The sequence below is a fragment of the Astyanax mexicanus genome, chromosome 24, assembly GCF_023375975.1.
Source record: "Astyanax mexicanus isolate ESR-SI-001 chromosome 24, AstMex3_surface, whole genome shotgun sequence".
Lineage (NCBI taxonomy): Eukaryota > Metazoa > Chordata > Actinopteri > Characiformes > Acestrorhamphidae > Astyanax > Astyanax mexicanus.
The window spans coordinates 29,531,231-29,543,909 of record NC_064431.1 but is presented as its reverse complement, the minus strand read 5'-3'; the positions used below and the strand labels follow the sequence as shown (position 1 = coordinate 29,543,909).

The 12,679-nt window shown below is 37.1% G+C and overlaps 1 protein-coding gene across 2 annotated transcripts in view; it reads left to right on the top strand.

Moving 5' to 3' along the window:
- mst1rb (macrophage stimulating 1 receptor b) overlaps positions 1–12,679 on the top strand; it is a 35,725-nt gene that overhangs the window by 3,192 nt on the left and 19,854 nt on the right. Inside the window, exons 2-8 of one of the 2 annotated variants that reach the window (XM_022682592.2) lie at positions 2,209–3,144; positions 5,502–5,859; positions 7,575–7,751; positions 8,973–9,095; positions 10,245–10,415; positions 11,635–11,795; positions 11,935–12,073. In XM_022682592.2, the coding sequence (XP_022538313.2) occupies positions 2,300–3,144; positions 5,502–5,859; positions 7,575–7,751; positions 8,973–9,095; positions 10,245–10,415; positions 11,635–11,795; positions 11,935–12,073 (1,974 nt within the window). In that variant the 5' untranslated portion in view covers positions 2,209–2,299. Of the gene's footprint in view, positions 1–1,134; positions 3,145–5,501; positions 5,860–7,574; positions 7,752–8,972; positions 9,096–10,244; positions 10,416–11,634; positions 11,796–11,934; positions 12,074–12,679 lie in introns of those variants that run through there. The other variant, XM_022682593.2, reaches the window with a different exon arrangement.

Below are 12,679 nucleotides of genomic sequence, written 5' to 3'. Positions count from 1 at the left end.
AAATGCAGGGATGTTTATTTAGGTGACCAGGAGTGAGCACTCCATTTACTCCAGAGGTCGTAGTTCAATCTGCGTCAGGTTTACTTGTTTGGCACGAAGTGTTTGTGAGTAGAATGCAAAGCAGGGAGGCCCTCTGCCTCCACGGGTTAATCAGCTACATGCATGGTGTGTGTTGGATCCTGTGTTTTTAAATAAGCACCTTTGAAAAGTCCTGTTCAACGTTTGGGTTCAGTTCAGACATTAGTTGGACTGATTTAAGTTAGGCTGCCCTTGTAAAAAGAAATGATACTTAAGGGCATTAAAAGTATGTTTAAATTAGGTAAAGAATACTAAAAGTGCATTTTCTATTTAATACACTCAATAACAAACACATTAAATATAATTTCTCTGTGTTTCCATAAAATGTATTTTAGGTAATATGCTTAAAATTATACATTGTGTTGATAGAAAAAAAATATTTCCAGTGTCATTAAGGTGTACACAATATGTGCCTCAATATGCACAGTAGTACAGTATATTAAAAATTATGGAAAAAAAATACATACCTAAATTTACTTAAGTTTACAGAAGATATACAAAAAAAGCACTCAAAAGCACAACATAATGCTTTCATAACTTTATGTATTTAAATATAGCTTTATTATAATTGAAATATACTTAAATTGCAATAAGTTGTTTCAAAATAGTACATTTAGTATGTTTTTAAGCACATATTAATTTGAGTGCAAAAAAGTATGTACTTTTCCATGTTAACTATACTTATATATGTATAAAATATACTTACATGCATTTGTCTTAAACAAGGTGGACGAGCGCAAAAGTTTTATCACGGTTTATATTCCTTGATTTTGGTCGATACGATGTTACTTTTAAAGGAAGTCCATTTCTGAGAATTCTATTGGTCCATTCATCAAGACATTTTCACACATGTAAGTTTTATTCAAATTCTAAATAAACAAAAAGTAACAAAAATTGAAATACTTGTTTTTCATTGGACAGCTTTGATATTAAAACATATTGTTGATTCAATAGGAAAATTTATCCAAATACAAAAAAAATCTATATATTGCCTAGCTCTACCAATAATAACATCTGTTAATAATATATTTTCTATATATTTTTTTGTTGTTTCTATATTATTTTATTAGATATGAAAATGATAACTGACACACAAAAATAAGTATGACACTTTTAAATGGTTTATAAAGTGTTTGCAACCTTATTATTAACCATTAATAAACTAAGGCTATAAAAGAGCCTTATTTTAAAGTGGTACCCTTTTTTTCTGTGTATATGTTCACAGTCCACTTTACTGGAAATACCTACACAGCTTGTAATTTGTACTCGAGTGCCACTTCATGAGATCCACCCACCTTGTAAAAAGCTTTAAGGTGTAAAGAGAGCATAAATTAACAATAAAAAATAAGTTGTAGGTTTTTTTTTGATCCCCAATAAAGCTGTTTACTATAAACGGATTTCTATATTTGTCTCTAGGTACAAAAACTGGCCCCTCTCACTCATTTGGACTAAAACAGGCAGCTTTTTAATGCTGCTGTTCTGCCAGAAAAGATCAGGTCATTTCAGGATGTTAAGTGCTGTAAACGTAAATAAAAGACCTCAGTAATTCATTTCTTATGAGTCACGGCTGTGTGTTTGCTGAAGGTCAGAGAAAGCGTTGATGCAGGATTAGATTCACATCCTGTTTTCAGTGACTGTGCACCAATAAAATCTGCATTTCCACCAGAGATTCATTTCTAACCAGCTGTGACCACAGCCCAAAACATGGTTTGAGTGCACTTAAGAACTTTAGAACGTTTGGTCATCATTAATTATGCAGGCTGTGTCTCCCAGTACTCGAACATGAGCATGTTGTCAGTTTAGGAAGTTGCCTTTCCCAGTGTTGTGCCAAATTCTGCCTCGCTGCTGGAATCTGTCTCCCTGTGAGTGCATGCACAAGAACTGAGTACATGCAACAGAATGCCCTCAGATTGGGATAATCTAAAGTTACAGTAGATACAGTAATCACTGCCGACTCAGATTTGGCATTACACTGCTTCTTTTACTTCTTCTATTGGGTGACACGGTGACTTAAAAAATAAGCCTGGATTCATCAGTCCAGTCCCACCAGCTTAATATTATAGTCAATACTGTATCTTTGATTGAACAGTATTTGTGTTTCTCTGACTACTTTTCTTCTTGTCTTTCCAGAGATTCCTTGCTGGTCCTCAGGATGTCTCAAATAAAAGTGCTGTGCTCGAGGTAACCCTAAGAGAAGTGGTGCTTCCCCCTGTGGTTCGACATGGTCCAGTGGACCTCTCCTCTAGTAACATGCATTTGGATCCAGGCTATAGCGACGGTCGCTTCAGACACTTGTCCTTCCACCACTCTTGCTGCGGTTAACTTCTCCGTCCCTTACCCCCTGCCAATCCTTTTGACCAGGAATCCCATCCAGAACATCGTAATCAACCCTGTGTACCATGAAATCTATGTCGCGTCTCAGAACCTCATTGAGGCGGTGAACTTCACTCTGGGTAAAGTGTGGGAGTTGCACACTGGACCTGTAGGGAGTCCTGAGTGCAAGGTGTGCAATCTCTGCGACATCGAGGAAGATCCGTTTCCCGAAGACACGGACAGCGAAGTGTTGCTGTTAGACACATACCTCATGTACCTTTACTCCTGTGGAAGCTCTCAGTATGGCGTGTGCTACTTTCACCAACTCCACGAGAATGGTCAACCCCCCAGACCCTCCAAATGCCTGTTCCGGAAGAAGTTCAATTCCCCGGCCTTCTGTCCGGACTGCATCGCGAGTCCTTTGGGCACCAAGGTCAGCATGGTGGAGGAAGGCCACCACGTGTACTTTTACGTCGCTGCCACAGTCAACGACAGCGTGACGCAGCGCTACAGCCGCAAGTCCGTGTCGGTTCGCCGGCCTTTGGCAACCGAGGACGGCTTCCACACAGACTTCCAGGGTCTAACTGTGCTGCCTAAGCTCAGACGGGTGTACAGAATTGATTACGTCTACACTTTCTTCACGGCCGACTTCGTCTACTTCCTGTCGGTCCAGAGAGAGAAGGCTGACCAGGATTCGTCTCCATACCAGACAAGGCTGGGCCGACTTCCTCGACACGAGTGGGAAACTCGGAGGTATGGATGACCAATTGACTCGTTTGTGCACATAACTTCGCTATACCTGCTATTTGAGTGTAAAAAAATAGTAAAACTAATGTAATCTGTTTTCTCTGCCTGAAGTTAGCTAGGTTAGCTAGTTTTTTCCCAACTTTGGTTCTGAAACACTGCCCTGCACATCTGCACACCTGATCCAGCTAATCTGATTGAATACAAACATTTTACAAAAGCACAGTGTGTTTCCAAGACAAGGACTGCGAAATTCTGAGCTAGCGTTTTTGAAACACTTTGGTAGTTTGATAGTTTTCTGTGAACACAATTGCTAATCTGGGAAAAAAAAAAAAAAAACTTACTGTGCATGACTTTAATTTCCTTGAAAAGCATGGCTGGGATATTAAAAATGTACATTTTTTATAAACATCTGTCAATATTAAAGTAAGTATTTCAATTGTAGTTCTGTTATTGCTTTTTGTTTGAAAAGCAGCACAAAACATACATTTATGCTAAGTAATTTATTAATTGGTAAAAAAAATGGCAACCATTTCTGCCAAAATTTGACCTTGACTTGAACCACCAGATCCATCGTCGTACTTACAAGCATCATTGCTATTTAAATGAAGCAGAAAGAAGGCGTGAAAATAGACAGTTGTTGGGTTGTAAGGCAGCCATGAACATCGCAACACGCCTTGCTCAGGCTATGAGATAGGGCTCTAATTCTGTAAAAAAAATTTCTTGTTTTTCTTGACCTCCACAGTTCCCCTGAACTGCCATTTCTAATAACGGACTGCGCAGTACCACTTCAAAATAAGGCTACCCTTATAAAGGGTTTATAAATGGTTTATAAATTAGATTATTTATTATTATTGATTATGTTGTAAATGCCTTAAAAAATCGATTAATAAGCAGTTACAACAAAATAGTTGTAAAAAAGGCAACAGTGATTGTTTGCCTAGTAATTTAATTCAACGTAATTGATATTTCATTAATAGTAAATAGTTTAACATACTTACACGTAAATTATAATAATATGACAGGTTTAATGCTGATTGATGGAAAACTCAACGTAAGATCAGTATCTAGAAAGAGCTGAGGTTTGACAGTATAAATTAATGTGTGGAATTAATATTTTACAAATTTTCAACTCACTGTTGCCATTTCTATTTATGTGTTGTTGTATAATTATTAACTGCCTAATAAAGGGTTTTTAATAGGGGTGTCACGATATTCTAAATCCTTGATTCGATTTTATTTCCGATTTTAGGGTCACGATTCGATTCTCAATTTTCTTTTTTTTTTTTTTTTACAGCAGAGAGGCCTATGCCACTTTTAGATTAGTCTATGGTCAGTCATTGGTTTGATTCATCAAATTTACAATACTTATTTTAAAAGGTGGGCTTGATATATCGTGATGCAAAGTGATACAAGTGATCTGTAATACACCACATTAGGCACTAATGGTCAGATTTAAATAATTTAAATAAGGTATATATGTAATGCCATCTAGTAGCTTTTTTGGGTAGCAGCAGTGTGCACTATTAAAACAGCAATGTGCAACATAACAAAATAAATAATAAAAAAATACAGGAACAGTCATGTACAAAATAATAGAACAATTAGAGCCTTAACAAACTGAACTCTATCCTACTATAACAGTTAAACATGAAAAATAAGACTTTAAGACTTTTTCGGTCCCTGAGAATGAGAAGTTTTTTTCTTTAATAAAGATATATTATTAACTTTATCTGAGAGAAAGATGCTCCTTAAGGTACCAAAACTATTAACATATTTGAGTCTAGACAAAACAACTGTTATTTCTATATTTTTAAGTTCTTTTAAGAAGATGAGAATGTCCACATTCTCTGGAGAAAGAGCTGCTCTTTCAGCAGTCACAATGTCCGCGCCGTCGGCTACAGTGTACTGCACCATTTGCGTAGCGCGCGTTATTGCGTAGCTCAGAGGGAGGGATCGTAGATCATCTTTTTGACTTCAAAGCTCGAGACCATGACATAATTTCGATCGATTTCGATCGAAATCGTGACACCCCTAGTTTTTAAGTATGCAACCTAATTAATAACTATTAGTAAAGTTTACCCTAAAGTAATATAAAGTAAACCTTTATAAAGGTAGTCTTGTTTTAAAGTGGTACTGTATAAACTTCAAGTTATTTCGGTTTTTGCCAAAACATATACACACATAAAGAACAGAACTTAAAGAAAAGAGAAAAAGAAAGAAAAAAAATCACATCCTCTATCTTGCATTTAAACAATCTCTTAAAAACAGACTTAGTGTAAATTTAACCCTGGCTGTTCTATACAGTGTCTCTATGATTGGTCAAAGAGATAATAAATGCAGTGCATCTTATTATATCGCCCAAGGTACAGAGAAGTTGTGCTGGAGTGCCGTTTCGAGCCCAAGCGGAGACGGAGGAGAAACACCAGTGAAGCCTTTAAGGACATCGTCTACAACGTGGTCCAGGCAGCTCATTTCGGCAAAGCCGGCCGAGACCTGGCCGACGAACTGGGGGCTGAGGAAGAAGACGACATCCTGTACGGCGTTTTTGCCGTGACGGACGATTCGGGGGTTCCGGAGCACGACTCTGCCCTCTGTGCCTTTCCCATGGACTCTGTGAACTCCTTCATAGACGAAGGTGTGGATGATTGCTGCATGTCTGGACCAGAGCAGCTCTCCAGAGGCCTGTGCCACTTCCAGCCGTGCGAAAGCTGCCCACATGAGGTCAGTGCACAGCATTAATCATATACTTACTGGATTACTGAGTGGAATATCACTGTGACTGTTGTCATTTTCAGAAAAATTACACGCTTTCAGAAAAAGAGAAGAATGTTTTTGGACGTCTTTGGTTTTCAGAGAAAGGATTTTCTGTGGTTTTGGCTGGTCTGTTATGAAACCTTTTGAAAAGTTTTGTAGGATTTGGGAGGCTTGAGAGTACGAAGGGAGTAGACTGCTTTTTAGATGAACCACAATTTACCACAAGGTTGAGAGACATGGAGAAAAGGAGGTTTCTCAGACAGGAAACCACTAGAAAGAAATGTTTTTTTACAGTCCATTCAGTTGTTTTGGGGAAATATTTCTACATTAAAAACAGAAGATACAGCTTGTAGTGCCAGCTCCTATATATATTTTTTTAAATACAAAATTGTGTTGGTATCTAGTTTACATTCTTCTTTATATAAGTATTTTTTATTATTGTTTTCTGCCAGATTCTTGCTTCTTGATTCATCCCACAGTTTTCTACTCCAGATGATTTGGTCTGGTTTGTGTGATTGTGGCTTGTATACAGCCTTTTGATCTGATGCAGTTTTTTTTTTGCATAAGTTCCAATTAAATCTGATTCTTTTTCTTTGTTTTTCCACCTATTTACTTTACCTCTGCTCAGCTGATACACAAATTCACTGTCGTTTTTGAACTGCACTCATTTATTTGTTGTCCCACTCGTTTTGTGGCTCTGAGTGGTCCAGACTTTAGACTTCCTAAAGTTACTGGTTTATTACTCCACATTGTGACGCTAATCAAATGAATAGGGTTAACCTGCAGTGAAATTCTTTGAAACTGACACCAATAAATCCATAAATTCTGGTATTTTATTATTTAGGAGTATTGCATCCTCTTCAGTAACACAGATGCTGTGAAGTGTTGTAGATAATTGTACTGTGCTACCACAGAACCACAGTATCGTGGTATCATCATTATTGTGGGAAATGTATTGTGATATATATTGTATCGTGACATGTCATGGGATTTCCACCTCTAATAAAGAACCAGGCTTGTTTTAAATAGGTAAAGAGCATGATTGGACCATCCTGGATTTCTTCTGGTTATATGACCTGATTATGGAAAAAACCCACTGGATGTTTGTTCGTGATCAGACTTGAAATCACAGCATACTGCCAACGGATACATCTCTTTAAAAGTATTTGGCAATACACAGGATGAGATTGCTGTAATTTTCCACTGAGAAAAATGACAGTGCAGTTCTTCAGCTGGCATGAGCTCTTCTGAATGATCAAACTCTGACTATGGTGAGATAAACTACTGTTCTTTTTACCAGTGGCCTGTATATGCACCCTGGAACACACAAATGCACATGGATTTAAAATAATAAATCTAAAGCTTCACTATGATCAGGGGATTGCTGGTTCCTTCAGCCTTCAGCTACCAGCGCCCTGAGAGAGCACAGCTGACCTTGCTCTCTCTGGGTGGGTACAGTAGATGGCGCTCTTCTCTTTCCCCTCATCACTCCTAGGGTGATGTGGATCAGCACAAGGCTGCATCTGTGAGCTGCTGTATCAGAGCCGAGTCGCTGCGCTTTTCTCCGACCGTTAGGGGAGAGAGAATGGGGAGAAAATGGGAGAAAATGGGGAAAAACATTGAAAGCTTCAATATAATAATGTAATGTATAAATGCATTAATTAATATATGTGCGTTAGCAGAGCATGGAGCACAATGCCAGCTGCAGAGACCAGCCCACACTGGTGGCCCAGCCGTACTACAGAGTAGATCTCTTCAACAGGCAGATGAGGGACACGCTGCTGACCTCCCTGCTGGTCACCAGGCTGGAGAACAAGACACTGGCTCATATAGGCACTGCGGAGGGGAGACTGCTACAGGTATGTCCGTATGAACTGGAGCACTTTACAATCTTTTTTTTTTTAAATATAATATAGGGATGCACGATGATATTGTAATTATATCAGCATTGGCTGATATTGCCAATATTTGAATACTGCTAATACTAATACTGACCATTTTATGATGGAAAAGGACCAAGCATCGCTGACCATCCTACTGCAATTGGCCAGCACTAACAAGACTACTTTAAAATTCATTTTAGTCCCACTTTGTAAAATCCACTTTGTTTTTGTTCTTTGTGAAATAGAATAGGTCTCTCTGAGTTGTTTTTGATGCTGCACATAAAACTCTTCCTCAACCTCCATTGTCTGTAGTAGCTTGTAAAAGAAAATATTCAGAAAAATGAGTCGATCAGGAAAAGCACCGTGTCTACATCAACCCGTGAATTAATATATTAGTATTCATGGCCCCGCCCACCTCGGCTCGCGACTGCCCACAGGCAGAACTAAAGCCGGGCAGTGACGCGGTCTTGTCAGATAGGAGCTAAATAACAGCATTAGGAACAGCATGGCAGTTAATTCCTGTGTTATTTGTGCGAATAACACATCAGTGTTATATGCTTTACCCAGTAATTCAGAGCTAAGGAACAAATGGTAAGAATTATTCTATGGTGGAACACCAGCAGCCAAGGACAATTGAGATAGGTAGGTGTATTTTTAAAACAGTTCTGTTTACATAAGTTAGTTATATGTAAAAATGCACTCCGAGGTGGATTTTTACTTTCTGGACCTGGACTACCCACCTCTGTGTGTGAGTAACTATAGTTTTTTTCCATTTTACAAAGACTAAGTCAGTGGCTGAAATGCACTTAGCAGGGCATTATTACACATGTTGTAAAGTAACATATGACATTGCAAAGATTAGTGTTATTAGTGTAAAAATGTCTTTATTTTAAAACGTTTCTAACTGTTGTCTGTCCCTCCTGGTGTCGCAGTGTTGTTAGCCAATCAGAGGTGATATGTTTGCATGTATGAATATTCATATGCAAGAGACGAAATCCTATCATGTCTCCCCGTTCACTCCTCCTCTGGACTAAAGCAGTGTTATACGGGATCACCGGGACCCTTTTTTTCTGACATGGCATTCATTCATACATACTACAGACCACAACTAGAAATTTTAAAATTTTAAAGTTACAGTTTAATTAATTGTTTCTGTGTGTGCTTCATGTAACATCGTCCTCTCTGATGGTCCTAAAGCTCGTCCTGCGGAGGTCCAGTCCTGTCATCTTTGCTAACTACTCTCTAGTGGAGAACCAGAGGGTTTCTGCCACTGCTGCCGTACTCCCCCCAGACCACCTCCTCTTTGTTGTGGGGGACAAGGTATTTATTATATTTATCATTATGGACATACTGTACACTATACACTGACACACCATGGATGTATGGGTGAGAATTTTTTGTTTTGAGTTGCTTGTCATTTTGCATTGACAATTCCAGCCAGAAGCCACAAGTCACATTCATTACCACCCACTGCACTGTCCACTGTGGGTGATAATGCCTTCTATGATGTAGTTACAGTGCACATGTGACACTGTGGAGTGAGATAAATTAAATGTGCACAGAACTTTGGTAGTGGAATATCCCAAACATCTGCTACAGACGACCAGGCCTCTCTTAAATTCATTACAATATAATTAATGAGCTCTCTCACAAGATAATACCTCAAACATATACAGAGGTTAACCTTTTTTTAAGCTAATGAACATTGTTGTTTTATTCAATAAACTACAGACAACATTTCTCCCAAATTCCAAATAGAAATATTGTCATTTAGAACATATATTTGCAAAAAAAGTGAGAAATGGCTGAAATAACAAAAAATATGCAGAGCTTTCAGACCTCAAATAATGCAAAGAAAACAAGTTCATATTCATAAAGATTTAAGAGTTCAGAAATCAATATTTGGTGGAATAACCCTGGTTTTTAATCACGGTTTTCATGCATCTTGGCATCATGTTCTCCTCCACCAGTCTTACACACTGCTTTTGGATAACTTTATACTGCTTTACTCCTGGTGCAAAAATTCAAGCAGTTCAGTTTGGTTTGATGGCTTGTGATCATCCATCTTCCTCTTGATTATATTCCAGAGGTTTTCAATTTGGTAAAATTACAGAAAGTCATCATTTTTAAGAGGTCTCTTATTTTTTCAATAGTTAATGGAAGTTATGAGTTATCACACACTCACCTCAGACTGGGTCAGTCTGTTTAATAACTACTGATAGACACGATTATGTAGTTTCCTCGTGAGTCACTGTTATCTGTGTGTAAGGCGTGCGTCAGTGTTTGAGTGTCTGGACTGGGCTGTGTTTATAATGTAATGTAACAGCTGTGTTTTGTATTATATGGAAATGATAAACTGTTAGTTTGTATTCTGGTAACAGTGTGTAATATAATACTCCACTGCTGAATCACTGTTTGACCTGTAGTGATCACTGTGAGTTTGTGAACATGTTTGCGTGTGATTGGCAGATGATTAAGGTTCCTCAGAGAGGTCCCGGGTGCCGGCACTTCCTCACGTGTGCCGCGTGTTTGACGGCGCCAGCGTTCATGTCCTGTGGCTGGTGCTCTGGATACTGCAGCTGGGAGTCGGAGTGTCCTGCAGACTGGGCCAAAGAATCCTGTCCACCCGTCATCACACAGGTGAACCTGACCTGACCTGACCACACACACACACACACACACACAAACACACAGAATACATGCATAAGAATATATATGAAAAATATATGCTCACACAGAACCTATGAATCCTGTATTTAGAATGCATTATGGATTCTTTTACAGTATAATGTAATGTATATGGCATAAATAATACCTTATAATGACTGTCGTAAGCTCGCATAATAACTCTTTAGTACTTATAGCAACATACATAACGTGTTCTAACATACATAACATATTTTAAAATACATAACATGTTAAATAAAATACATAATACTTTATAAAGTTTTCATAAGCTTGTATAGTAACTCATTAGTACTTACTGTATGAGCACATACATAACATAATGTTCTAAAATACATAACATGTTTTAAAATACATTTTATAAGGATAATAACTAATATAATCTAATACTTATAGCGACTCGCATGACATGCTCACAAATACAATGTTCATACATACCATGTTCATACATAACATGTTCTAAAATACATAACATTCTTAAATGTGTGTTTACAGTGTAATGTACTATATGGCACATATCATTACATTTTCATAAATAACATGTTTTAAAATATTTTGTAACATGTTTTTAAAAACAACATTCTAAAATGTGTGTTTATATTTTATATTTATATTATATTATATAGCACACTTAATACCTTCTATTGACTGTCGTAAGCCTGCATGATCACTCTTTAGTACTTACAAGTTCGTACATAACATGTTCTAAAATAAATAACGTTCTAAAATACATTACATGTTCTACAATACATAACATGTTCTAAAATATAATGTACTATATATCACACATAATACCTTATAATGACTGTCATAAGCTTGTATAATAACTCTTTAGTACTTATAACTTATAGTGACGTAACCTACATAACATGTTCTAAAATACAAGTGGCTTCATAAAGAGAATGTTCATATTGCCTTAAAATATTTTTAACTAAATTGAATTGCATGAACTAAAAACACATATTAGTATTTTATAACATGTAATGTTTGTTGTTATATGTACGTATGAGTTATTACACATGTTTATGATGGTCATTATAAGATATTATGTATGCCATTTAATGCTGATTGGATTTTAATATATATATAAGCCTGTGTGAGTGTTAAAGTGATGCATTTGAACAAGGGTGTTAATTGTGTGTGTATGTGTGTATATACCTGGTTTGTGGGGTAGTTCTTCCCTGAAACAGCGCCCCTCGATGGTCAGACAGAGCTGACTCTGTGCGGGTGGGAGTTCCAGTCCCCTTCGAGACCGGCCATCAGCACCCGAACCCACGAGGTGAAGCTCGGAGAGACGGCATGCGTGGTCCAGCCACTCAAGAGCAACAGCACCCTGTAAGAAACACCAACAGATGTGTTATACATCTTTATAAATATTTATAACCATGGTTTAATGCTTTATGGACGCATTATAATGTGTTACGAGTCTAATAAATGCATCATTCATAGAAAGTATTTCCATGTTTTTCTACAGGCTGATGTGTAAGATCCGCTCTCTAGTGACGGAACCCCTGTTTCAGCCGGTAAACATCACAGCAAAGGTTCACGAGGATCGAGTGGAAGGTTCTTACTCTATAGAAGGAAAAGCTGAGATGCCTGGATTCACCTTTGTGGTAATTATTTACTTATTGTACACTGCAAAAAAAAAAAAATCTTAGCAAGTAAAATAATCTAATTTCAAGGCAATAAATCATATTCTTTTCTCTGACAAGAAGTTTTGTCTTACTAAGCATTGTGTAAGTGTAAGATTGTTTTACTTATTTTAGGAATAATGACCTTATTCAGTCTTACTTATTTATTACTTAATTTTCACCTTATTGTAAGTAGCTTGAATTTAAAATAAGTACTAAAAGTCACCAGTTAAGTTATTCGGTACCACTTTAAAATAAGACTACCTTTATAAAGGGTTTATAAATGGTTTACAATTAGTTTATTAATGGTTACTAATTAGGTTGTAAATGCATTAAAAATCATTAATAATCAGTTATGTGGCTGTGGGTTCACTATTCAGCAAACAACAGGTCTACGTACATTTCTACGTATGTGTTATAACTGATTATTAATGATTTTTAAGGCATTTACAACCTAATTAGTAACCATTAATAAACTAAACCATTTATAAACCCTTTATAAAGGTAGTCTTATTTTAAAGTGGTACCAGTTATTCTGATTCTTGTGTTTAAATTTAAGCCACAAAATAAGGAATTTTTGCTTGATTT